General features: G+C 37.7%; 2 protein-coding genes across 4 annotated transcripts in view; one reads left to right on the forward strand and one right to left on the reverse strand.

Annotated features, from left to right (window-relative positions):
- The window catches only part of TMEM232 (transmembrane protein 232), a 213,254-nt gene extending 211,744 nt beyond the window's left edge, over window positions 1-1,510 (reverse strand). The window contains exon 1 of one of the 2 annotated variants that reach the window (XM_047866564.1): window positions 1,384-1,510. The gene's annotated coding sequence lies outside the window, so the exon portion shown is untranslated. Of the gene's footprint in view, window positions 1-1,022; window positions 1,045-1,383 lie in introns of those variants that run through there. The other variant, XM_047866579.1, reaches the window with a different exon arrangement.
- SLC25A46 (solute carrier family 25 member 46) lies at window positions 546-27,629 on the forward strand. Of its 2 annotated transcripts, none has more exons than XM_047866634.1 (8): window positions 546-650; window positions 4,419-4,461; window positions 5,744-5,801; window positions 8,529-8,606; window positions 9,114-9,214; window positions 15,278-15,334; window positions 16,598-16,655; window positions 25,264-27,629. In XM_047866634.1, the coding sequence occupies exons 1-8, from the start codon at window positions 632-634 to the stop codon at window positions 25,840-25,842; spliced, it is 993 nt and encodes a 330-aa protein (XP_047722590.1). In that variant the 5' UTR covers window positions 546-631; the 3' UTR covers window positions 25,843-27,629. The 2 variants fall into 2 exon arrangements, with proteins under 2 accessions (XP_047722590.1, XP_047722582.1); XM_047866626.1 differs by lacking the exon at window positions 546-650 and adding an exon at window positions 1,530-1,824.
- The last annotated feature ends 311 nt before the right edge of the window (window positions 27,630-27,940 follow it).

Here is a 27,940-nt window from a genome sequence, read left to right on the forward strand (position 1 = left end):
CTTTTTAAAAATAAAGAAAAAAATATGATACACTGCAGCTGGAATTTACATGGGGGGGTGAGCTGTGAGGTGGGGCTATTATTGTTCCTTCCCCTCAACTGGCTGGCTACCCAGCTATCCTTTTACCAACTCATCTTTTCTTCATTGATGTGGATGTGAAATCGTGACATGTTATTGTTTTTTACATTAGAAGTGCGCACACACACACACAGACGCCTTTTTGTCTCCTTTTAAGAAACAAGTTTTAGACCTGAACCAAACACATCTTTAATCCAATCATTTCTAAGGAACAGAGAAATCGTTTTTATTGCCATGCTCAGTAATTAATTTGATATTAGTTGCCCGGTAATTTGGTATTAGTACTCGAGTAATACTGGATACACTTATTAAAGGAGAGACTCAAAACACTTGCCTAAGCCACATATCAACCCAATTTAAGAACATCAATCCCCTCAAGATGAAGTTATCACTTTAAGGAAAGGGTCTCGTCTGGAAGATTAAGAATAGCACGTCATGATTCTCTTCTGAAAGCCCTCGGAATCCTGGACGTCCAGTGGGAAAGAACAGACACAGGAAGAACCCATGGAAGACTTGCTCAGATCTAGGAAGAGGAACTCTGCCCGAAAAGCCCATGGAACTGATGCAAACAGGTAGTAGAGGACTCTGTTCACAAGTCCTCTTGATTGTTCAACCAGGGTCTCAATTTTGAACAGTATCACTGGGCTTTACATACACGGAGTGATTTAGGTGTACCAGCAAAACAAACAAACAAACAAAACTATTTGTAGCCTTAGAAAAGCAAAATGCTTAATTTCTAAATCCGAGAGCAGTTTACATTCTTGGGAGGAGCGGAGGGTCAGAGGGTTTTCTCCACCGGCCGTCTTTTCTAATGCTTGGTCTGGCGGTCCATACTACCTTTGCGTTCACGGCGCAGAACCAGCTCGCTCAATAGATGTTAGCTAAAACGGCAAGTGCGGGAGGCGAAACTAGAGGGAACGTTACCAACACCCCACAACTCTAACCTCTAATAGCTCTCTCGCAGCGGGTGAGGCACTAGACCAATAAGGAAAAGAAAAGACCTAGATCTGAGGCCTTGGGGTGCAGCAGGACATTTCTGGCTGAGATCTCAGTGAGTCAGCTCCAGGGATGCGTTTGTCCCTCGGTAAAACAAACGTCTTTATTCGATCTCCGCTCATCCAAGCCGTCCCTCCCACTCCAATTCCTTTACGGTATCTCTTTGGTACAATGTTCCATTAACTCCACAGTCCTCTTCCCACCTCCTCCACAGAGACCTTTTCAAGGCTCGGCCCTTGGTTGCCTCCGCGTCTCCCTAGCAACCATCCCTCTATAAATCACCGGAAAAGGCTAAGATCACGTGCTCACCAAACTTCCGGGGTTGCAACGTGACTTCCGGTTGTCAGATTTCCCCAGACGCGGCGCCGGCGACGAAGAAGCCGTGTGGCCCGAGGTCGCGGTGGCCCTAGTGGTGGTGGGCCCCGGGGGGCTCGCCTCATCCTGCCCCGTCTCCGATGCATCCGCGGCGCCCGGACGGATTCGATGGCTTGGGCTATCGAGGCGGTGCCCGGGATGAGCAGGGCTTTAGCGGCGCCTTCCCTGCCAGGTCCTTCAGCTCCGGGTCGGACCTGAGCCACTGGGTGACCACTCCCCCAGACATCCCCGGTAGCCGCAACCTGCACTGGGGAGAGAAGAGCCCGCCCTACGGCGCGCCCGCCCCCTCCACCCCGCTCGAGGGCCCCGCGGAGGAACCGTTTCCCGGCGGCAGCAGCAGCGGCGGCGGCGGCGGCGTGCAGGGGCAGAGCAGCGGTGAGGGACGTGGGAGCAAGGCAGGGGTGGGTGGAGTGGCGGAGCCGCGGCTCGAGGCCTGCAAAGCGCGGAAGCCACGCGGAGGGTGCCGCCTTCGGTGCCGCTGGGCCTATCGCGCGCCACACCTTCTGCCCTCCTTTCGTCCTCTGCCCCCTGCAGTGGGCCTGCTCCCTCTCCCTTGCAGAAACCTTTATTCCGGGATCACCTCCAGAAAAGACACCTGCCTTAGCTCTGGTCTGCGCAGTAGGAGTTTCGAAGGGTTTGGGTGTATTCCATCCCATGACCTAAATCAAGAAGGAAGGAAATTATTTACTGTTCACTGGGAATTATGTAAACAGTAACCTAATTCACCGACAGCTTTATTTCTTTGAATTGTGCTTTGTGTTCTGGAAAGAACTTTTTCAGCACTGACAGGCTTGGATTCAAACCTGGCTCTATTTAAGTGTTAAATGAGGTGTAAGTAATGCTTAGTACAGTATGAGCATATAGGAGGCTAAAAAGTATTCGTTTCTTTTCCTTTATCTTTTAATCATAGGAATTGTGTCTATTTTCTAGACGCTGAAACTACTCCTATGTTTTCCCACCTCCTGCTTTCCTATTTCTCACTTACACACTTCACTAAATAGTAAAAAACATTGAGACCATTTCAAGACTTTGGAATCAAGACCTAATTATTCTCTGCAGGATGTCAGAAGACCAGTGTTATAATTACAACACTGATCTAAATATTCTCAATTTTTTAATACATAAAATGGAAATAATAACTGCCTCTCCCCATTTTGAAATCATTAGAATAATAGGCTAAATCATTAAATATTAAGCATATTTTAGATATGTTTATTCTCATTTCTTTGGTTTTAATTTGGGAGTACAACAATTTTTATTTGATTTGTGTTAACTGAGAGGAATAGACTTTAAATATCATCTAGGAGCAAATGAGGATGTGGAAGAAGATCCATGACTTACACAGTGTCATACAATTTGCTTTTTCAACCTGTCTCGTTTTCGTTCTGTAGGTCCCAAAAGAAGTACTGGAAAGTTATAAATTAAATAATTCAAAATGTACATATGATTGCTACACAGTCACCTTCTAAGGCAGCAAAGCTGAGGGTTTTTCATCTTTTCATAATTCATGCTTTGATGGTTACAATGAGGAGGAACTCTTAATGAAACCAGGGGGGTGTTTTGCAGCAGTTAAGAGGCTGGTGATGATAACTGCAAGAGTAGAAGACTAAGAGACTTACACAGCTAACGAAAATAAACCTTTCTAACACTTTCCATAAAATATCAGTGGCATTTTCTGCTAATATTGGGGATGATCTGTACACGCAAAAAGGAAAAAGCTGAAAGAAGAACGTATCTGAGTTGGCAAAAGAAACTTCCATCTGGCTTGTACATTTTTCAAGGCAATAGCTAACCACATAGTTTTCCAAGGGACCTGTTTACATGGCCTTATTCTAACTAACGAAATAGTGAGGGTATTGCTTCATTTGAAAGATCAAAGAGGAGAGAGAGAAAAGAGGGTGAGACAGAAAAATTATCCCTTGTGAATAATGTATTATAGTAGAAATTGTATATCTAGTCCCTCGAGATTGTGATATTTCACCATCATGTTTTTAAGTTGTTTAGCCAAGGAGAAAGTTTTTTGTTTTGACATATGCATAGGAATGTTTCCAGCTGTAAACTTTTCTAAGATGATAGAAATGCTATCAGCAGTAGCACATATGTATCCAGTAGCCTGTCGCAGAGACCTAATTAAGCAGCTATTCTCAAAATATTTAAAACCTGGGGAGAGAGAAGGAAGAGACCCTTATTTACCTCTTTTGATTACCCTAAGTACTGTTAATTTAATACTTTTGAGGTATTTCACTTGCAACTGTTGGTTCAACATAGATGCTTTCCACCAATAATAGTAAATGACTAGTTTTACAAGACCGGAGGTAAAGTTGTTGGCTGGTATAGTATCAGAACCTTCTTTAGAAAAAAAATTAAATTGTTTTTAGTTAGAATTTGAAAACTGGTAGTCCTTAAATTCTACCTGCAGACATGCTTGATTTGGCCTACCCGGTATGTTAGTGCTTTTAAAAATAGCTCCCTCCCATGGGCGCCTGGGTGGCTCAGTCAGTTAAGCATCTGACTTTGGCTCAGGTCATGATCTCATGGTTTGTGAGTTCAAGCCCCATGTTGGGCTCTGTGCTGACAGCTCGGAGCCTGCAGCCTCCTTCAGATTCTGTGTCTCCTTCTCTCTCTGCCCCTCACCAACCTGTGCTCTGTCTCACTATGGCTCTCAAAGAATAAATAAACGTAAAAAAAATAGTTGCCAATATTTTAAATTTGGAAGATACTATGTAAAAACGAGAATACTGTTTTAGAAAAATGACAGTTTAGAAACCCTGGGCCCACAGTCCCACATCTCAACAATGAAATGGAGCTGAAGAGTGGTTCTGCCTTTTAACTTCCCACAGCTTCCCTGGCCCATATCAGAATTTGACTTTGGGATGTGGAATTTAAATAAATATTGTGTTAATAAAAGACATTTTTTTTACAGTAAACCTAAATATTGGTTATGAATTATGTTATTTCTTCTGTTTTAGAGCAGTTGAATAGATTTGCTGGATTTGGTATTGGCCTTGCAAGGTAATGTTTTATCTAAAGATTTTTAATTTAAGTTTTTATTTCAAGTGTTTTCTGTAATATATAATATTAAATGATTAGTATTGCTTCCTTAAGATTCTTTGGAGCAGTAGATTAAATGTTGAATAATATTTTGCAGAAAAATTATTATTTAAAATCTACAGCTTGATTTGTTTTGAGGAAGAATAGAAAATAGTCCTTCAATTTTGTAATCAGAAAATAATTTTGTAAGTTATATTGTAACTTTCATGTGTCTATCCAAAAAATCTGATCTAATCTCCTCCAAGACAAAGTAATTTTGCATTGAAACTTTCCCTAAACATTCTAAATATAATATGATATTTAGCAACATAGAGTCTAGGTCTTGCTTACAATCAGCTGTTAATAATACCATTATTTTTTTTTAATGATCATTTTGTGAAAGAAAAGCCCCCAATCTTGACTATGTGATCTTTAGTGAATATTATTCCAGATACATCAGAATTGCACAAAGAGTTTATTGCATGCCAGAATAACTCATTGTTTTAAAATTTTAACCAAGAAAAAAATGATTTTATTTGCACAATTAGAGCATTAACGTAAATAGGAACAAAACTGTGTTAAAGTTTTCTTTCTGCTATAGTTAATTTTTCTTTAGCCTCACTATTTATACTTAAAGCTGTTGTTCATTTGATGTATTATTTATATATGTGTGTGTGTGCATACCTGCTGTGTCTCTGTCATTGTTAGTATGTTAGCCCGCAGTTGTACTTATTTTGTGGTGATTCTTTCAAAGAAATATTTGATACCCAAAATAGTAGTCAATTAACAGTCATTGAAATCCTTATCACTTAAATATAGTGTACCTCAAAACTAAAACTTACAGAATGGGGCTAATGAAGAATAGATGACTCTTCTGATAGGAACTCTGTTCATAGGACATTTTCTGGGGAAAAAAAAGGAAAGCATTTAAGTTGTCTAGGAAAGGAGTTTGCCAAATCAGGCATACGGACATGTAGTTTCATCTTTAGACTATACATATCAATATTCTATGTTATTTCCTTTGCTTACCAGTTTGCAGATATGTCTTTAATTCTTTTCATATTGAATTTTATTATTGGTAGAATGATTTGCAAGCATGTCTAGCCTTTTTTTTAATTATTATTATTTTTACTTTTAGCGTGGGAAACATAATAATGTGTGATTCTTCAAGCAAGAATAATTTCAGATACATGTTATAAATTAAGTTTTGGCCATACACACACACACACACACACACACATATACATAAATTGTTCTTTCATAGTCTCTTTACAGAAAATGTACTGGCCCATCCTTGCATTGTCCTGCGCCGCCAATGTCAGGTAAATGTACTTTTCTTTGACCTTCTAAACATTAATACCGACTCTGATTTAAAATACAGAGCTCAGATAAATGGCTGAGATTATGTAACAATTATTCCATGTGAAATGTACCAGAATCTACAATATACCAGTCTCAAACATTTTGGTCTTGAAAACCCTTGGGTTGTAAAAATTACTGAGGTCTCCAAAGAACTTTTGTTTATATGAATAATATCTATCAGTCAATATTTACCACTTCAGAAATCAAAACTGGGAAAATTTTAATATATATTCCTTGACTTCATTAAACACTAATAAACCCATTAGATATTAACATAAATAACAGTTTTATGAAAAAATAACTTTTACTTTTTTGTAAATATCTTTCCTATCTTACATAATAGAAGACAACCAAATTTTCATATCTGCCTCTGTAGTCAAATCTGTTGCGGTACATTGGTTTTGAAAGAAGAAAGTCTAAACTTATACACATTATGTATTTGAAAATGGAGTGTTTTATATCTTTTTTAGATAATTGGCAGATTTTGTTGTTTGTTAGTACACCAAAACTTAATAAGTAGTAATATATTAAGGGTTATTTACAATCAGAAATCTGAGGTATAAGTTAACTTTTTGTACTCTCTAACATTAAAATCTGTTGATCTATACTGCATGTTGAATGGATTTTTTTATCCATTTATGATTCTATAATATCATGTGTTGGTTATTTGAAAAATACTAATTTACTGAGTTCTTTAGATCTTTTAAATGTTAAGATATCTGGATTATACTGTGTGTGTGTATATATATATATAAATCGTCATTAAATCACTACCAATCCCACCAGAAATGAGTTCCAGTATTGGTAAGTTCTTGATGGTAGATGCAGGTTTTCCACAATTCTAATTTTTGCTTGTGAAGTCAAATTTATCATTGGCAAAACAGTGTCAGTTTTTTTTAAAATCAACAGGCCCACTGTGTGCATTTTAAAAAATATGGCGGGGCGCCTGGGTGGCGCAGTCGGTTAAGCGTCCGACTTCAGTCAGGTCACGCTCTCGCGGTTCGTGAGTTCGAGCCCCGCGTCAGGCTCTGGGCTGATGGCTCAGAGCCTGGAGCCTGTTTCCGATTCTGTGTCTCCCTCTCTCTCGGCTCCTCCCCCATTCATGCTCTGTCTCTCTCTGTCGCAAAAATAAATAAACGCTGAAAAAAAAAAAATTTAAAAAATATGTCTGTCTCGGGGCACCTGGGTGGCTCAGTCATTTAAACATCTGACTCTAGGTTTCAGCTCAGGTCATGATCTCCTGGTTTTGTGAGTTTGAGCCCTGCATCAGGCTGTTCACTGACAGTGCAGAGCCTGCTTGGGATTCTTTCTCTCCCTCTCTCTGCCCCTCCCCTGCTCACACTGTCTCTCTCTCTCTCTCAAAATAAATAGATAAGCTTAAAAAAAATAATAGAATAAAAACATGCCTGTCTCAAGTGTTAATAACTATCGTCTGTCAGTTTTTCCAGAAGAAATGGTGCTGCATGAAAAAAGTGGCTAGTTCAGCTTGCAACTCCATCAGACAAGTGCTTTTCCTTACAACAGCCATAAGCCATCTTACTTTATGATCAACACACAGAATATTAATTTAGAAAGATGTAATTCAAGAATCAAGATTTTATGAAATTAATATGTTTTACTGTTTCGCCACAGACATTCTTTAGTGAAAGTGGCTTTTTTCTCCTTCCAAGTGAGTGGGATGAAGAATACAAAACATACAAAAATATAGTTTTCTGCCAGCTGCCTTGATGCATGCTAAGGAATTAGCAATTTTACCCACCATTGTTTTGCACTATTATTGAAAATATCAACACCCACCATTGTTTTGCACTATTATTGAAAATATCAACACAATAAAAAAAATGATGCCTTAGTGTCATTAAGAAAATAATTTTGAACTTGTAGATCCCCTGCAAGGCCCCAGGGGGTGAGTGGACAACACTGTGGTAAAAAGCTTCTATGACCTAATTTAATCTTCTGTGAAAATTGAGTTAGGAAGATATAAATACAGATTAAACTGTTCATGCTTAGAACCCCCCCCCCCAAAATAGTCATTAACAGCATGGACAGTGTGTATCCCCTAAAACTGGATTTCAGACATGTTTTACAAAGCAGCAGTGTCACATTGTGATCTACTGTATACATCTATATGAGTAACTTAAAAAAATGTTTTATGGAATACCATTAGAATGTGTGATGCATTCTAATACTTTCTTTTTTGTTATTTCACTTAGTAAGTATTGGTTCTGACCCCCTTTACTGATTTCCTAATTTATCAATTATTTATAGCTTATAGTATGAAAAATCCTTGCTATTAGGAGATATGAGTCTCCTGTTTCCTGAATTCTTCATGGTTCATGTGTGTTAAAAGGCATGAATGTTTTGCTACATGGAATGTAATTCTAGTGTTTATGGAAACATAAATATCAAACAGCATGGGCTTCTTTATCATATATTCTACGTTACTGTGTATACTGTGTGTTGGTTTTCTGGGTTGTGTGTGTGTATATATATATAAAACCATATGTACTGTAGTTGTAATAAGTTATTTCATGTACTTTTAAGAGTAGTAATTTTGTTTATGTGTAATTACTGGTGACTTTAAAATTGAACTTTTGTTTATACTGTGACTCTGTTGTATGTCTTTCATGGCTTGGTTATTTCTTAAAACAATAACAAAAAATAATTACTAAATATCTTTTTTATAGGTTAATTATCATGCTCGGCATTACCATCTCACTCCATTTACAGTCATCAATATTATGTACAGCTTCAACAAAACTCAGGTAAGAATTAGTCTGTAGGTTCTATTAAAGTTATTTATAATGTAAGTACCATTTGGCCTTTGTAATAAAGCAAGAATAATTTCTTTTAATTTAGTTAATAAAAATATTTTAACTCTTGTACTAAAATTTAATGCAACATAGTAATTATATCTTTTAATGTCACTGAACAATCAATAAATTCACATCTTTGCCAAAATTAATTAAAAATTAGAGATATTTAATCAATATTAGGGATTTAGTTAATTGGAGTGTTCAGATTTGCCTAAATGTAGGCCACTGGACAAATGTTAAAATGATAGGAGTTAATGTAGTTGTAGTTCTTTACTAAAATGTCTTAGAATAATGCTTTATTGGCATATATTAGTAAACACTCAATGACAAATAAATGTCTTAGAATAATGCTTTATTGGCATATATTAGTAAACATTCAATGACAAATTTTATTAAGACCTCTCTGTCTCTTATTCAGGCACTAACAGAAATAACAATAAATTTTGTTCATTTTAGGGACCAAGGGCCCTTTGGAAAGGAATGGGCAGCACGTTTATCGTCCAGGGAGTCACGCTTGGAGCAGAGGGAATAATCAGTGAATTCACACCTTTACCAAGGTACCTTTTTGGCATCTTTTCAATATTAGTTTCATATTAAATTTTGACAAAATATGACAGTTTGTAAAAATACCTTGACTTTGAAAAGTTGTCTGAAGTAGCTAAGAAAAGAAACAGACTAAAATTAGTTCTATCTTATTGAATGAGTATATGATAAAGAAAATGCTTCCTGGTCTAGTATCTATTGAGATTGGTCATTCAGCTCCTACTGCTGTTTCAGCAACTCTCTACCAAGGAACAAATATGAGTATATGAGCAGTTCTTACTGTTGAAGTAGCCACTTGGATAAAGGAGACACATGTAAGCAAATTATAGTACATCATGATTAGTACTGTGATTAAACAAACTCCTTCTAGTGCCCAAGGGACACTTTGCATTAAGTTATTGGCAAGGATTTCAAAAAAAGAACTGAAATCTGAGCTGTATGTTGAATTATGAGTAGGAATTGATTTGTCAGAGAGGGAGAACATTCCAAGTAGAGGTGACAGCAAACCCAATTTAATGGATGTCGGAAGGTCTGGGTAATAAGTGTCTTGTGCTTAAAATATTGGACATTTATGGGGTGGAATAACAGGAAGAGAGACTGAGATGCTTGATTGAAGTGTGGTTGTGCCTTTGTAAGGGACTGTGGCTTTATTCTCTATGGAGTTGGGAATCTAAGGTGTTTGTTTCAGTTTATGGGTTCTTTGGTCAAGCATTTGCTCAAGTGACAGTGTTAAAAAAAAAAAGGCGGGGGGGGGGGGGGAGGTGACTGGTGTAGCCAGAGACTTGTGAAGAACTGTTACAGTAATCTAGGCCAGACTGAGAAGTCTGAAGTGTGGAAAAGAACAGAAAGGGATGAGCTGGATATACAGGGTTTTTTTTTTTTGTTTGTTTTTTTTTAAATTTGTTTATTTTGAGAGAGAGACAGCACGAGTGGGAGAGGAGTAGAGAGAGGGGGGAGAGAGAGAGAATTCCAAGCAGCCTCTCACTGTCAGCACAGAGTCTGATGTGGGGCTCGAACTCATGGAACCGTAAGATCATAACCAGAGCAAAAACCAAGAGTCATATGCTTAACTGACTAAGCTACCCAGGCGCCCCTGGATAATTTTTCTGATAAATCCCAATTGTTAATTTATTTATGTAGCTAATATTTCCTGACTACTTACTATGTGCTAGGTCCTGTGCTGGAAATCTGGTATACAGTGAGGAGAAAAAACAAAAGGTACCTGAGACCATGAACCTTAGAATCTAGTAATATAAGGGACACTAAGTAAAATTAAGTAAAATAATTTTATTTAATTTACATTAAGTAAAATAATCCCATTAATGAATAAATAACTACAAATTGAGATTTGTTCCCTGAAGGAAAAGAAAAGGATCTGTGAAAATGTTAAAGGTTTAGGAACAGTGTCCCTAATAAAATAACACATAAGCTGACATCTGAATGGTGATTAGGAGGCTGAGGCCCATTTGTGTGAAGACACTGTCACAAGGAGAACATGGAGAATTCGGGTAATTGAGAGAAAGCTCAAATGGCTGAAGCTCAGAGAGCAAAAGAGAGCAGTGTGACAGAATGCTGAAGAGGGAAGTGAGACCCAAGTGTATGACGTTTAGGCCACTTTAAGAATATTGAAGCGTTTTAGGTCAATGACATGACCTAAAGACATGAAGAGAGGTCAGTGACATTATCGGATTTATGTTTTTAAAGGATCATTGCAAATGGAGATGAAAATATTATCGGAGGACCAAACTAGGTAAAAGGATACATATTCACATGCTATAACATTAATCTAGGTGACAAATAATGGTAGCTCAGACCATTGGGTGGCATCTTTTGAGATAGATCTAAGTGGATACTTTTGCAATATATTTAGGTAAAACTGATGGAATTTGGTGATAGACTAGGGATGGAAGGTGATAGAGGAGGAGCTATCCTCAATGACTCCTAGGATTTTGGCTTATGTAACTAGATGTCAAATAAAGCCATTCTCGGAAGTACAGCATATTTTTTTATTTAATTCTAACTTTTTTGGAGCAGGGTTGACCTTTCTTAGGGGAAAGCTTAGTCATAGCAGACAAGGAAGCAAAGCAGTAACCCAAAGTGATTCACAGATTTGATTCACACGAGAGGAATGAGCTTTGGGGCTCTCCTAGACTGAAGTGCCTTAACTGCACAGTGATCAGTAGATAGAACAAGTGAGACAGTATGGATTCACCAATATTTACATTTTTATACTCATTTTGATCCATCTGAGAGAAAAAGAACAAATCTGTAGTGTCCATTAAGTCATCAAGCTTAGAGTTTTGCAGTATTACTTCTTAAAAAAAAAAAGTATATATAACTGAGGATCATCATCTGTGATCTCTTTCTTTATCTAGTGCCCAGATCTCTCCCTTGTCCTCCCATAGATCTTCTCCGAGGTGGAGTGAGTGAGACTATGTGTTACTCTACCCTGAAGTACCCTTTACTTTCCTGTAGGATTTCTCATATTCATGTAAGGACCACCTGTAACCAAGACTACCTGTATAGTTCAGTCTTTCACAAAACCCATTTGGTTGATCTCCAACTTCATTTGACTCATTATTTGTAGTTTTACCAATATAAATACCTAGCAGTTTCTGCTTATGTTATCTGTTTCTTTTAACCATTCCTCTGAATTCACTAACTTTGAACATATTCTGTTTTAAACACAATGAAATCTTTCACCAATTAGGAGATTTCCCTTTGATTAACAGTTTCTAGTTGGGGAACACAGTAGAGTCTAAGAGTAGGAAAGAAAGATCATAAGCTTGATATTGGACAAGTTCATTTTTAGATGCTTTGCCATATCCAGGGAGAGTTATCAGGAGACAGATGATACACGTGGTTGATATAGAGAAATTTAAACTGAAGGTAATAGATTTGGGAGGTTTTTGAAGCCATCATCTTGGATGACATTGCCTTAGGAAGGAGCATAATATATAAAATAAGAAGAGGGCCTGATCATTTAGGAACTCTAGAATAGGTGGCTGGACTAAGAAAATACTTCAGCAAAAGAGTCAAAAGTAGAGATTAGAAGGGAGGAGAAAAATCCAGAAGATTGTGGTGGGATAGTGGAATACAGGGACAGTGGGCTTCAATAAGAAGGGAAGAACCTGGGGGCTGATGGCCATTGAAACGGCAAATTAGGTATATACAACATCCAGTGTTCATCACAATCCTTAATACCTATCCTCCTGCCCACTTCCCCTCCAGCAACCCTCAGACTTAAAAATGTCCATTGGATTTAGTGGCATGGAGGTAAGGGGGACCTTGACAAGAGCTGTTTTTGTAAAATAATGGAGTAGAAGCCAATTTGGAGTGGGTTGAGGGGTGAGTGGGGAGCTTAGGATGTGGAAATAGCAAGTTTAGAAAGTTGGCTGTGCAGAGGAAAGGTGAAGAGAATTAGCTGAAAGATGGGTTTGGTTGAGGGAAGATTTTTTTTAGGAGGTCAGCTATCTGAACATATGAAAATAAGAGATAATGGTAAGTAAAGGCTATTTAAAAATAGAGTTATTTAAAATTCTGTTGCTTTTGTGTATTGATTATGCATGGGAACATGTATATCAATCTGTCAGATGGAGAACTATTTTAAGAAAAAGCAAGTCATTTCTCTTAATTTTGTTGCTCCTTTTCAAGGGGAGGTTTTGCTTGTGAAAATAGTGAGTTAAATATATTTACTCATCTTCTGGTATTGCTGGTAATGAAATAGAAAGAAGTGTAATCACAAGTAGATTTTTATACTACTGTCTTTCCTGAAGCATTTAAATGTGCTAATTTAGATTTCTAGAGCTGTGGCAATAAGTTTTACCCACAGATACATACTTGATTCTAAATTTCATTTTCCCCATTTTTACTAGTCTTATTTATGTTAAGAATTGGCAATAGTGATTAGTATTGTATTCAAAGGTGAGGGGCGCCTGGGTGGCGCAGTCGGTTAAGCGTCCGACTTCAGCCAGGTCACGATCTCGCGGTCCGTGAGTTCAAGCCCCGCGTCGGGCTCTGGGCTGATGGCTCAGAGCCTGGAGCCTGTTTCCGATTCTGTGTCTCCCTCTCTCTCTGCCCCTCCCCCGTTCATGCTCTGTCTCTCTGTCCCAAAAATAAATAAAAACGTTGAAAAAAAAACAAACAAAGGTGAAGTAGCCCAGTCCTTACAAAAATACAGATCACAGACCCATCTGTCTATAATGTTAATGATGATTTCATCCTTAAAATCAATTTTATAATCCCCTTTGATACTTTCTGAGGCCATGATAAGAGTAATAGCAGTGCCCTGATGATTTACAAACCATGTAGCATATATTGTTTTACAATCAGAAAGTCTCTGTCAAAAATTGGGAAGCTTCATCTTTTTTATATTTTTCATCTAAATCACTGGTGGTCATCTCAGCTATATTTTTCTGCGGCTGTTCAGGCCTAATATAATAGTCTTAGTATTAATTTAATCAGAATGTGACCCAGAAACCTCTCTAGGGTCTTCTTAATCAGAGGTGGTTGGGCTGTTTTCTAAAAGTTTTTCTGCGAATCTTTCATTTTCTTAAAAAGTCCACATACCACCTATGTTATAATTGTATGGACTTTGTTTTTAGAGGACTTATTAGTGATTATTTTCTATACCTTTTAAATATAAAATATATTTATTTTAGAGGACTTATTAGTGATTATTTTCTATACCTTTTAAATATAAAATATATTTATTTCCTACCTCCTTATATTCACTCCTTTCAAATAGAAAATGTTTTCTCGGCTTCCTGCCATGGCCGTGGTACAGTGGGTGCCCATTCCCTCAGAGGAATGGGTCACATTGTGATTAAATTAATACTAAGACTATTATATTAGGCCTGAACAACCACAGAAAAATATAGCTGAAATGACCACCAATGATTTAGATGAAAAATATAAAAAAGATGAAGTGCGGACAGCAGTTCTCCTTGTTTCATGCTTTATTTTGACATGGCAAACCCCTTCTTGTTCTCCTGCCTCGCCCCCTTCTCCCCGTCTCCTGTCCCTCTCTCTGCCTTCTCATTTTATTCTGCCTCCTCACTGACTTTCCCTTTTGCTCTCATTCCATATTCTTTTCTCCTTTTTGAATTTTCTCTTGAAACAGCTTTCTCCTTTTTTGTTTTTGTAGCTCACCTCTCGTCTTCTTCTTTTTCCTTTTCTGGTTTCCATGGGTAACCTAAATAGCAGGAAGCACACAGTCCTCAACCTTACTTCCAGACCTGGTGTTTTGCCTGTCTCCTGATCATGTCCCCGTGGGTCTTCTTACCTTCATTTGTCTCATAAGTAAAACAAATCGGACCACCACTGTTCTGCCTACGTCACAGGATGCCTTCTTGTATCAAATGAGATGACAGGCAGTGCTGGCAGAGTGTGCAGACTTCAAGTCCCAGAGACCTGGGTTTAGAACCCAGTTCCACCACTAAGTAGTTGTATGGCTTTGGGTGAGTTATGAATCCTCTCCGAGTTTATTTCCTCATCGATGAAATGGGGATAACAGGGTCATTGTGAGAGTCAGAAATAATTCACGCAAAGCACTTTGCACAGTGCCTGGCATACAGTAGGTCACACAATTAATGTCATCAGAGTAAGGCAAGACACTTTGGAAATTCAGTGCTACGCAAAGGTTGTGTCATTCATTCTGCATTACAGTTACTTGATTTTATTTTGTTTTTAAATTCTCATTCTTAGTTATTTTTTAAAGCTTTTTCTTCCTTTAGCCTATTCATTGTCTCCTCCTCTCCCCAACAATTCTTTCTTCCTCAGCCTGTCATTTTTATATCTCCTTCTTTAAGTTTTCATATTATTTTTTATGATCAGTTATAGCTCTTTGTCCTCTGTCAGCCCCTTCCTGCAGCACATAGAAAAACAGCTGGGATTTTTTTTTTCTTTTTAAACCAACATAATTGTTTAAGTGTGTGCCAGAAAGGAAAATGTTTACATTAGAATATATTTCTCCTACAGATTTTTTTTAATTAAAATCGATTACCTTTTTGAAAATCAGGCTGATTCAAGGTGTTTCAAATAACATGGCTTTTGTTTTATTCAAATTTATTTTTTAGAGAGATTTCACATAAATGGAATCCTAAACAAATAGGAGAACACCTTCTACTGAAATCGTAAGTATCAAAAGTGGCACTAATATTGAAAATTTCCATTCATTTTTATAGTGTTAGGACTGAAAAAAAATCTTAGTATGGTGAAGAAAGAGCAATAAGATATTTGTGGGACTAGAACTTCAAAAGGCAAATAACAGGAATGAACGAAGAATAAAATCCTGAAATACATACATTATCTTTAAAATAAATCTTCCTAATTTGAAAGGCTGAAATCACAACCTAATTTTTATCTGTGTTCTTAGGAAGTTAGCAAAGGTCTTCAGTTTGTTTAACCCAAATTGCCAGAAAAATTATCATTTAATTATTAAGCAGAGACAAAAATTTATCTGTAAAGTGATGAGCAAATTCAAACCTTAGCGTTATTAAAATGTAGTCCTAAAGTCACTTAGTGATTTTACAACACTGACCATTTTTGTAGATTAGAATTTTACTCTTCACTTTTTAATTTTTTTTGAAGATTGTGAATTGGAAATCCCCCAGCTTGCTGGCTCCCTCTGTGGGACATTCCAGCACATTATTACTTAGGATGTTCCATTCACCTTGAAAACTACTTCTTGCCAGGACCTGGCCCCATAGGGTTAGGTAAGTCCCACCTTGATATTATTTTAAATAACTATATTTTGCAGGCTTGCAAAGTTGTAATATTACTATGTCTAAATAGTGGTGATAAGAAACAACTTTGCAAAGCTGTACAATATTGTTTTTTAATAATAAAAGGGGACTTGACTCACCATTGAAGACTGGCTTAGCTCTGCTGGGTGGGAAATCTGGGAATGGATAATGAGAATATATAGGGTAATAGCAGAACAGTTTACTTGTTCAAATGTCACTAAAAAGGCAGACAATGGAATGGATCCCTCATCCTAACTTCTAAGTATCAGATTTATAGGCTACATTGGCTATGTGCAGGTAGACAACAAGGCTACATTAGCTATGTGCAGGTTGGACAGTGAATCATAACTAAGCATACGTTTTACTGGTTTAAAATAAAATCTGTTTTCCTTGCAGCCTTTCCCTGTGTAAAATTTAATACTTAAATTTTCATTGCCAGCTGTTGAATAAGGCATCTTATGTTACAGGTCTCTGAAGTATCTATAGATATTAATAGTTGAAGTAGATACTAACAGGCTATATTAATTGTTGAAACCCTTAAATATATTCAGGCTTGAATATAAATTATGTTGATATATTACAGTCGATACTAAACATGTAGTGGAAGCATGTGGTTTCAGTGTACTGATAAATTTGTTTTAATTTCTACAGCCTCACTTACATGGTGGCAATGCCTTTTTACTCAGCAAGTCTGATTGAAACAGTACAGGTGAGCCACTCTTCGTTGTCATTTTTTAGTTAAAAACATTTTTTGGAATACTCAATATATTATTTATATCAGATTCTGATTGTATACCAGACAAATTTAAGACAGTATCCTTTTAAATTTTGTATCTCACAGATAGCACACATATCTCAGAGATTATATTCTAGGCACACTGTTGGTGTGGATCTTTCCTTTGCACACTTACTTCACACTTGTAGTTTTAATTTTTTATCCTTTCAATAGGCAGCTGTACTCTTCATTCAACTGTCTCAGACCCCAGCCTATGATTTACTCTGAATACAAAGAACCTATAGGGGTTGTTCTGTTTTGTTTTTTCAACCTTTTAAGACACTTAATATACAACTCAAATGCTTATGGCTTGTCACCGGACAGTAAATTGCTAATTACCTGAGCATAAAACATGCTGGAGAATCATCCTAACAGTGAACAGGTAGTCCCATTTGTAGTCTACTGACAGTATTCTTTTTAAATATGCCTTTTAAGGAACATTTGATGCCATGGCATGTTAAGTACTACAGAGCTAAAGCAGTCTCCTGTCAGCATTTTACAGCGTTTTACCATTTCTAACCACATGGTGGTGCTTCAAACACATTGTATTAATGTACTTCTTTCTTTCTTTCTTTCTTTCTTTATTTAATTTAAATTCAACTTAGTTAACATACAGTGTAGTCTTGGCTTCAGGAGTAGAACCAGTGATTCATCTCTTACATGTGACACCCAGTGCCCGTCCCAACAGATGCCCTTCTCAGTGCCCATCACCCATCTAACCCATCCCCCAACCCACCTCTCATCTAACAACCCTCAGTTTGTTCTCTGTATTTAAGAGTCTCTTATGGTTTGCCTCCCTCTGTATGTTAATCTTATTTTCCTTCCCTTCCTCATGTTCATCTGTTTGGTTTCTTAAATTCCACATTTGAGTGAACTCATACATTTATCTTTCTCTGACTGACTTATTTCCTTCAGCATAATATAGTGTAGTTCCATCCACATTGTTGCAAATGGCAAGATATCATTCTTTTTATCGCCAAGTAATATGCCAATGCGTATATACACCATATCTTCTTTATCCATTCATCAGTTGATGGACATTTGGGCTCTTTCCATAATTTGGCTCTGGATAGTGCTGCTAATAATCATTGTGGTGCATGTGCCCCTTTGAATCAGCATTTTTGTATCATTTGGATAAATTCCTGTTAGTGCAATTGCTGGGTCATAGGGTTGTTCTATTTTTAATTCTTTGAGGAACCTCCATACTGTTTTCCAGTGTGGCTGCACCAGTTTGTATTCCCACCAACAGTACAAAAGGGTTCCCTTTTCTCTGAATCCTTGTCAACATATTTTGTTTCCTGAAGTTGTTCATTTTAGCCATTCTGACAAGTGCGAAGTGTTATCTCATTGTGGTTTTGATTTGTATTTCCCTGATGATAAGTGATGTTGAGCATCTTTTCATGTGTCTGTTAGCCATCTGAATATCTTCTTGAAGAGTCTATTCATGTCCTCTGCCCATTTCTTCAATGGATTATTTGTATTTTGGGTGTTAAGCTTGGTAAGTTCTTTATAGATTTTGGATACTAACCCATTATCTGATATGTCATTTGCAAATATCTTCTCCCATTCTGTCAGTTGCCTTTTAGTTTTGTTGATTGTCCTTTGCTGTGCAGAAGCTTTTTATCTTGATGAGGTCCTAGTAGTTCATTTTTGCTTTCATCTCCCTTGCCTCTAGAGACATGGCAAATAAGAAGTTACTGTGGCCGAGGTCAAAGAGGTTGCTGCCTCTTTTCTCCTCTATGATTTTGATGGTTTCCTGTCTTGCATTTAGGTCTTTCATCCATTTTGAATTTATTTTTGTGTACTGTGTACGAAAGTAGTCCCATTTCATTCTTCATGTCGCTGTCCAGTTCTCCCAGCACCATTTGCTAAAGAGACTGTCTTTTTTTCCATTGGATATTCTTTCCTGCTTTGTTGAAGATTAGTTGGCCATACGTTTGTGGGTCCATTTCTGGGTTCTCTGTTCTATTCCTTTGGTCTATATGTCTGTTTTTATGCCAGTACTTGTCTTGATGATTACAGCTTTGTAATACAGCTTGAAGTCTGGAATTGTGATACCTCCAGCTTTGGTTTTCTTTTTCAGGATTGCTTTGGCTATTCCGGGTCTTTTCTGGTTCCATACAAATTTTAGGATCATTTGTTCAAGCTCTGTGAAGAATGCTGGTGTTATTTTGATAGAGGTTGCATTGAATGTGTATATTGCTTTGGGTAGTATTGACAATTTAACAATATTTGTCCTTCCATGAGCATGGATTATTTTTCCATTTCTTTGTGTCTTTTTCAATTTCTTTTATAAGCTTTCTATAGTTTTTAGCATCTAGAACTTTTACCTCTTTAGTTAGGCTTATTCGTAGGTATCTTACGGTTTTTGGTGCAGTTGGAAATGGGACTGATTCCTTGATATCTCTTTCTGCTGCTTCATTTTTGGTGTATAGAAATGCAACCGATTTCTGTACATTGATTTTATATCCTGTGACTTTACTGCTCTAGTAGTTTTTTGTTGGAATCTTTGGGTTTTCCCAGTCAAGCGAGCATCCTGCCATCTGCGAAGAGTGAAAGTTTGACTTCCTCCTGGCCAATTTGGATGCTTTTTATTTCTTTTTGTTGTCTGATTGCTGAGGCTAGGACTTACAGTACTATGTTGAACAACAGTGGTGACAGTGGACATCCTTGTCGTGTTCCTGACCTTAGGGGGAAAGCTCTCAGATTTTCCCCATTAAGGATGATATTAGCTGTGGGTCTTTCATATATGGCTTTTATGATTTTAAGGTATGTTCCTTCTATCTCTACTTACTTGTATACTTGCTCTTTATCAAGAAACGATGCTGTATTTTGTCAAATGCTTTTTCTGCATCTATTGAAAGGATTGTGTGGTTCTTATTCTTTCATTAATGTGATGTATCACGTTGATTGATTTGCAAATATTGAACCAGCCCTGAAGCCCAAGAATAAATCCCACTTGATCATGGTGAATAATTCTTTTGATGTACTGTTGAATTTGATTTGCTGGTATCTTGTTGAGAATTTTTGCATCCAGTTTCATCAGTGATAGTGGCTTATAAGTCTCCTTTTTAGTGGGTCTTTGTCTGGTTTTGGAATCAAGGTGATGGTGGCTTCATAGAATGAGTTTGGAAGTTTTCCTTCCCTTTCTGTTTTTTAGAACAGTTGAGGAAAATAGGTATTAGGTCTTCTTTAAATATCTGGTAGAATTCCCTGGGAAGCCATGAGGCCCAGGACTTTTGTTTTGGGGGAGATTTTTGATAACCGCTTCAATTTCTTTGCTGGTTTTGGGCCTGTTCAAATTTTCTGTTTCTTCCTGTTTGAGTTTTGGTAGTGTGTGAGTGTCTAGGAATTTGTCCATTTCTTCCAGATTGTCCTGTTTATTGGCATATAATTTTAAATAGTATTCTCTTATAATTGTATTTCTGTGGTGTTGATTAGGATCTCTCCTCTTTCATTTGTGATTTTATCTGTTTGGGTCCTTTTATCTGTGTTATTTCCCTTCTTCTGCTGGCTTTAGGCTTTATTTGCTGCTCCTTTTCTAGCTCCTTTAGGTGTTGTGTATTTGGGACCCTTCTTGCTTCTTGAGATAGGCCTGAATTGCAATGTATTTTTCTCTTAGCACTGCCTTTGCTGTATCCCAAAGGGTTTGGACTGTCAGTTTTTATTTTCATTGACTTCCATGTGTATTTAATTCCTTCTGTAATTTCCTGATTAATCCATTCATTCTTTAGTAGGATGTTCTTTAACTCTATGTATTTGAGGCCTTTCCACATTTTTTCTTGTGATTAGGTTTCATAGTTTTGTGATCTGAAAACATGCATGGTATGATCTAAATCTTTTTGTACTTGTTGAGGGCTGATTTGTGACCCAATAAGTGATCTATTCTGGAGAATGTTCCTTGTGCACTTGAGAAGAATGTGTATTCTGCTGCTTTAGGATGAAATGTTCTGAATATGTCTCTTAAGTCCATCTGGTCCAGTGTGTCATTCGTAGCCATTGTTTCTTTGTTGATTTTCTGCTTAGATAATCTGTCCACTGTTGTAAGTAGAGTACTAAATTCTCCTATAATTATGGTATTATAATCAATAAGTTTGCTTATGTTTGTGATTGTTTTATATATTTGGGTGCATGCAAGTTGGGGGTATAAATATTTACAATTGTTAGCTCTTCTCAATGGTTAGACCTCTTAATTGTAATATAATGCCCTTCTTTATCTCTTGTTACAGCCTTTGTTTTAAAATCGAGTTTGTCTGGGGTGCCTCGGTGGCTCTGTTGGTTAAGGATCTGACTTCAGCTCAGGTCATGATCTTGCAGTCTGTGAGCTCGAGCCCCACGTCGGGCTCTATGCTGACAGCTCAGAGCCTGGAGCCTAATTTGGATTCTGTGTCTCCCTCTATTTCTGCTCCTCCCCCACATTCATTCATTCATTCATTCATTCATCCTCCTTCTCTCTCTCTCTCTCTCTCAAAAATAAATAAATAAACATTTTTTTAAAGATTCAAATAGAGTGTCTAATAGAAGTATGGCTACTTTGGCTTTCTTTTGTTCTGCATTAGCATGATAGATGGTTTTCCATCTCTTCACTTTCAGTCTGCAGGTTTACTCAAGTCTGAAATGAGTCTTTTGTAGGCAGCACATAAATGGATCTTGTTTTTTTAATCCATTCTGATATCCTTTATCTTTGATTGGAGCAGTTAGTCCATTTACACTCAGAGTGATTATTGAAAGATACACATTTAGTGCCATTGTGTTATCTGTGGATTTCATGTTGATGGGGATGTTCTCTGGTCCTCTGTAATCTTTGCTGCTTTCCACTCACAGAGTCCTCCTTAGAATTTCTTGCAGGGCTGGTTTAGTGGTCATGAACTCCTTTAGTTTTTGTTTGGGAAAGTCTGTCTCTCCTTCTATTCTGAATGACAGCCTTGCTGGATAAAGGATTCTTGGCTGCCTATTTCTCCTATTCAGCACATTGAATATTTTCTGCCAGTCCCTTCTGGCCTGCCAAGTTTCAGTGGACAGGTCTGCTACTGGACCCTTATGTGTCTATCCTGGTAGGTAAAGCACCTTTTGTCCCTAGCTGCTTTCAGAATTCTCTCTCTTTATATTTGGAAGGTTTCACTGATATGTCATGGGGTTGACCTGTTTTTGTTGTGTTTGAAGGGAGTTCTCTATGCTTCTTGGACTTGGATGTCTGTTTCCTTCCCCAGATTAGGGAAGTTCTCAATTATTTGTTCAGATAAATCTTCTGCCCCTTTTTCTTGCTCTACTTCTGGGACTCCTATGATATGGATATTGTTTGATTTCATGGAATCACTTAGTTCTCTAATTCTCCCCTCATGATCTAATAATTTCCTTTCCCTCTTTTTTTCAGCTTCACTATTTTCTATAATGTTATCTTCTATTTCACCTATCCTCTCCTCTGCTTCTTCATTTCTCGCTGTCACCATATCTAGTTTTTTTGCATCTCAATTATAGCATTTTCTAATTCATGACTATTTCTTAGGTTTTTGGTCTGCAGCAAAGGTTTCTCTGGTGTCTTCTCTGCTTCTTTCGAAGCCCATCTATTAGTCATATGACTTTTGTTCTAAATTATTGTTCAAATATTTTGTTTCTGTTTTGAGCAAGTATCTGGCTTGATTTCTTCTTGACCTTTCTTTTGGGGAGAATTCATCGGTCTTGCCATTTTGGCTAAGTTTCTGTCTTTTGTGTGTCTTACAAGCTTGTTATGTGTCCTGCACCTAAGAGTACTGCTACATGAAAAAGGAATTGCACACAGTCCAGGGCCTGGCACTCCAGGAAGTGTGTCTGGTATATGTTGCATGCACTCTGCTGTTGCATTTTGACTGCTCTATCCCACTTGTTAGTCCTCTACAGAGCTCCACCTTGCTGGCAGTGGTGGAGTGTTTGGACCTTTAACTAGGTGTGCAGTGATTTGTTTGTTGAGGTAGCATGGGGAAAAAAAAAGTGTGGGGGAGCCTGATCCCATAAAAAGAGAAAAAGGAAAGGGGAGAAAAGGAAGCCAGAGAATCAAAAAACCATAAGCCTGATTCCAAAGAAAGAGGGAGAAGAAAAATGAAGAAAAATAAGCAGAAGAAAGGAGAACAGAACAAGAATAAATTTTTTTAAAAAGCCTGATCAAAAAATATATATAATAAGAAATGACAAAAACTAATCAGAAACTGTGACCCTGATTCCAAAGAAAAAAAGAAGCAGAAGGAAAGAAAGAGAGGAAAAAGAAAAAAAAAAAGTCTGTTAGTTCCTGGGGCTGGTGGCTATGCTGGTCTGGAGGAGAGGCCGACTGCATTGGGTCAGTCAGTCTTGCCCCAGTAAATAAGCAGTTGCCAGACGTGGAGGGGCAGAATTTGGGTTGCTCTCTGAAGTCCCAGCATTTTGGTATTGGGGGAAAGATGGCATCACCCCGATCTCTCGTTCTTGGACTGGGGATCTCAACCCCTGCAGTTCAGGCAGCCCTTAAAGAATAGCGAGGACCGTCAGCTTACCCTGCACCTCAGCCATCCTGAGCCTTTCCTTTGGCACTCGGCTGGGATTCAAAACCTGATGTCTTGAAGGACCTGGCACCATGTGAGTCCACTCCCATCCTCTGGAGTAGAGCCTCTCCACCCAGCTGATGAAAGGCCTTTGGCTGATTCCTGCGGGGTCTTTTGTCCTTGGGGAGGCAATAAGCCCTTTTCCGAAAGTACTCCAGGAAGTGGACTGTTCTCTCCCAGTGCACCCCGAAATTGCCACACCACACTATGCGCTCCAGGGCCAGCTCCCTCCTCTCTAGGAGCATGCCCCATGGCTCCGCTCCAGAGAAAGTTGTGTACTTCCTGAACCTTGGAGTTTCAGCTCCAAAGCCTGTTTGCAAACAAAGAACTGGGACACTCCGTGGTTTTCTCTGCCCAGTCCATAGTCCAGAGAGGTTTTCCTCTTGTGCTAACTTGATGTCACACTTTTACAACCCCTCTCTCTTTCTCTCTTTTTTGTTTCTCCACAGAAAGGGTGCCTTCTCCTCCGTAGCTCTGCTGCTTTATCTCCCCCATTCACATACACACACATAGGTCCTGCCGAGCTGTTTCCCTCCAACTGTGGAGATCCTTCTGCCACTCCGCAGATTGATTTCCTGGGTGTTCCAAGTGATCTGACCTCAATACAGCTGTCTTTGAGGGACAAGGAAAATCCAGGTCCCCCTACTTCTCTGCCATGTTAAATCTCCCCAGAAGGTTACCTGTTGAAATGAATGTGGGAGAAAGGTGACATCCAAGGTCCCCTCCAACCTCAGTCTTGTTCACTGGATCAACCCAGCACCGATTACAGGACCAGAAGAAGAGCCAAACCCACTCAGTGTCCCTGTGAAAGCTTCTCTTGGTTGGCCATAGAGCAGGTGCCAGCAACCATTATCCTTTCAATGAATGCCACATCCTCAGATTACTACATTAGCTTCTCTCTTCCTACTCCGTCCATGTTCAGTGGTTTTTTTCCCCTTCTGGGGACCCAGCTCAGATTTCTGAGAATACTTTTTCCCTTGAAAATATACATTTATATATAGATCTCCTGTAGAACTTCTCCTGAAGCCCTTAAATATGAACTTAGTAGTGATCTATGGTCTTCATTAAAAATCCCTGATCTAGCCCCTGCATCTTAAAGTCATTCTGAACACTCCCGCCATTGTTCTCAAGTTGCAGTGCTTATACCCTTTTGGTGATTAAAGATCTGTGTTGAATCATATTTCCTAAGATCAGTTGTAGAAAGGCAGAGATGTTGTAGATGATAATGACTAACATTTACTGAGTGCCTCTGGAAGCCAGGCCTTTTTTCCTTTAATATGTCCAGCAATCATGTGCATAAAAGCTAGGTAGTACTAATCCCATTTTTATAGAATGGTCAACTGATTCTTAGGAGAACTAATTTGCCCAAAGTTATATAAGCAGTAGGTAGTGGATGCAGGGTTTAAACCTGTACTTAAGAATTCCAAGCACCAGGGGCACCTGGGTGGCTCAGTCTGTTAAGTGTTTGACTCTTGGTTTCGGCTCAGGTCATGATCTCACAGTTCATGGGTTCAAGGCACACATTGAGCTCTACCCTGACTGTGCAGAGCCTGCTTGGGATTCTTTCTCTCCCTCTCTCTCTGCCCCTCACAGTCTCTCTCTCAAAATACATAAATAAACATTAAAAAAAAAAAAAAGGCAAAACTCCAAGCACCATACAAACTCTTTAGATGTCCACTAGCTGTTGCTTTTCAAAATGAGTCCTAAGAACTCATTTGAATTCTTGAGGGTGGGGGAACCACATGTGTCCTATCCACATCTCCTCTCCTTTCCCTTCCCAAAAAGAATAGCTCCCAGCTTCACTGCTCTGTTATGGAATTTCATTTGAAAAAAGAATCTAATACCTAGGTAACACTTGAAGTTTGCAAGCCATTGGTGTTTTCCCTCTGTGGTCAATAAATTAGGATTTAAGAAGGGACCTAAAACAAATCATTTCTTGTGGCAAAATAAGCAAGTATTAATTTTTACTCATTTCATCATTTTTATTTCAGAGTGAGATAATACGAGATAACACTGGAATCTTGGAATGTGTTAAAGAAGGAATTGGAAGAGTGATGGGCCTAGGGGTGCCTCATAGCAAACGACTGCTTCCGCTTCTTTCCTTGATCTTCCCCACTGTGCTGCATGGGGTTCTGCATTACATCATCAGCTCAGCCATTCAGAAGTTTGTCCTGCTAATTCTAAAGAGAAAGACGTATAGTAGCCATCTAGCTGAGAGCACTAGTCCGGTGCAGAGTATGTTGGATGCTTATTTTCCAGAACTTATTGCTAACTTTGCTGCCAGTCTTTGCTCTGATGTTATACTTTACCCATTGGAAACGGTTTTGCACCGCCTTCACATTCAAGGAACACGCACAATCATTGACAATACAGACCTTGGCTATGAAGTGCTTCCAATTAATACACAGTACGAGGGTATGAGAGACTGTATCAATACTATAAGGCAGGAGGAAGGAATGCTTGGTTTTTATAAAGGGTTTGGTGCTGTTATAATACAGTACACACTGCATGCAGCCGTTTTACAGATTACCAAAATTATTTACTCTACCCTTCTTCAAAATAGTGTGTGAGACCTCAGTTCCTGGTTAGTCTAAAAGACATAATCTGGGTACTTTGTTATGAAATTATGTGGGATAAAAGTGAAATACTGGGGGAAAGTGGATTAGAAAGTGAAACTGGTAAAAAAAAAAGCCCATGCTGATTATATTGACCCTTCTTTTTTTAAAAGGTATAGGTATATATTTTGGATGAAAAATATCCCAAATTTGAAAACTCAATGAAAGTAACACTCGTGAATTGAATTCTAGCTAATGTAGCACTCATGCTAAACTAAAAAGACCCTGTGCAGAAGCAAAAATTTGTCAGCAAACGTAAAACAATATTTCACAGAGCTAAGTTTATTCCATCTGACTTCAATATTTATTAGAAATTTATTTCACCTTCTAGATTGATATTGGTATGTCATCCTTAATCTAGTGTATAGTATCAGGATAGTTTACCTTTAAACAAATAAACTGTGTCATCCATGGTAAAGATGAGAAGGACTAGATTTGGCAGTGTGTAAACAGGACTTGAAGAGTTTTAAATTGCATTGTCCCTGTACAACGTTTTAATGGCTGAATATTTATTATATAAAGCCATTTATGTGCACACATATAACTCGGAATTTCCTTCATCTCTATAAAGTTTCCACTCTTAGATCAGCTTATTTCATAAAATGAATACTTACTGCTTGAATATCAGAAGAAAACATTAAAAGACAAGGTACCCAAAAGATGTAAGGCAAACAACCTACTTGTCCATATCCAAACCCAGCGTTTCAATGCCAGCAACTGAAACATCCGTCATATGTTTATAAACTTTGATTTGCTTACCTAGATATGTGAATCAACAGTCTGGTTTTAGACCACTCCTAAGATAGAATAGAAAATAATCATGACAACTATTACTGTTTGCACATTTATGGATTGTGTACTGAAAGAAATGTTACTTGCCTTATATTTCTGAATGATTTGTCTTAGAGGAGAGACAATTAAAATTCACATGGGAATTTGTGCCTCTTGCCTTTTGTATAGTCATCATTAAATAATGGCTTCAGTTTTTATTTTATTCTCGTTTTTGTTTGTAGTTTCATTCTCCAAACCAGATCTACATAAAGGGAAAAGCAAGTTTATCCTTATCACCTTTTATTTAAACTTGTTTGGATGAATAACAAAGGAAAAATAAAAACTTTAAAGGAAGTTTGTCCTTGCTTTTTATGAATGAGGAAAAGAAGTAAATCTCAAAAAATAATAAGCAAAAACATTGTTATCAGTTTGTTAAAAAAAAGAAAACCTTCCTGTTAAATTGAAGTTGGTGGGTTAGGTTCTTGTATAATAAAATAATAAGCATTTGACTGACCCAAACTTAAACATTTTAAAGTTTCATTTCCTCACATGAATGATCACAGTCAGTTTTACTACAAACTGTTTAGCACACAAACGCAGTGACTGCACTGGTGTTGTCCAATCTAGAAGGTATACAGACTGAGATTTACTTGCTAAGTGTCAGCAAAATAGTTACTTTTTGTGATTAATAGTTTTAGAACCAAAAAATGATATCCCCAAAGTGCCAAACAGTATGTAAGTAGCAATTTTCTCTACAATCTTACGTGGTAGGTGTGTATGTTTTTTTTTTTTTAAACTAAAACACATAAGTTTTCCCTTTTTAAATTCCACCAAGAGGGGAAAATAAAACACCACTGATCACGTGTTGTGCTTTGCAGTTAATATTTTGGGTTATGGTTTACTTTGCCCTACCTATGACACCTAAATTGTTTCCAATGCTTTGAACTGCTAAATAAATTTTTAGATGTTTATAAGCTGTCCAACTTCCAATCATTTTTATTGTAATCAAGATGTTTCAAATAAGAGTAAACTTCAGAAAATACCAAGTTTCAGAAAATTTCCAGCAGAACAGAATCTGAATGTAATCAAGTATTAACCAGTGAAAATCCATGAGATCCTTTATCTAGTTAAAAATCAAATATTTCAAGATTATTTGATGGAAGTATAAAGAGTCAGTTATATAAAACTGTCTCATAGAATCATTATAAGACTGATAGACTGAACTTGTGTGTACACAAGGTTGATCTTCTCTTTGGAGAAAGAATGCAAATTAAGATTGGAA

The sequence above is a fragment of the Prionailurus viverrinus genome, chromosome A1, assembly GCF_022837055.1.
Source record: "Prionailurus viverrinus isolate Anna chromosome A1, UM_Priviv_1.0, whole genome shotgun sequence".
NCBI lineage: Eukaryota > Metazoa > Chordata > Mammalia > Carnivora > Felidae > Prionailurus > Prionailurus viverrinus.

Excerpts from the sequence above, each read along its gene's own strand:
- SLC25A46 (XM_047866626.1), top strand. The coding sequence starts at position 1,530 with ATGCATCCGCGGCGCCCGGACGGATTCGATGGCTTGGGCTATCGAGGC. Across the intron at positions 1,825-4,418 it reads CGTGCAGGGGCAGAGCAGCG|AGCAGTTGAATAGATTTGCT; the intron begins GTGAGGGACGTG and ends CTTCTGTTTTAG. Across the intron at positions 5,802-8,528 it reads TCCTGCGCCGCCAATGTCAG|GTTAATTATCATGCTCGGCA; the intron begins GTAAATGTACTT and ends TCTTTTTTATAG.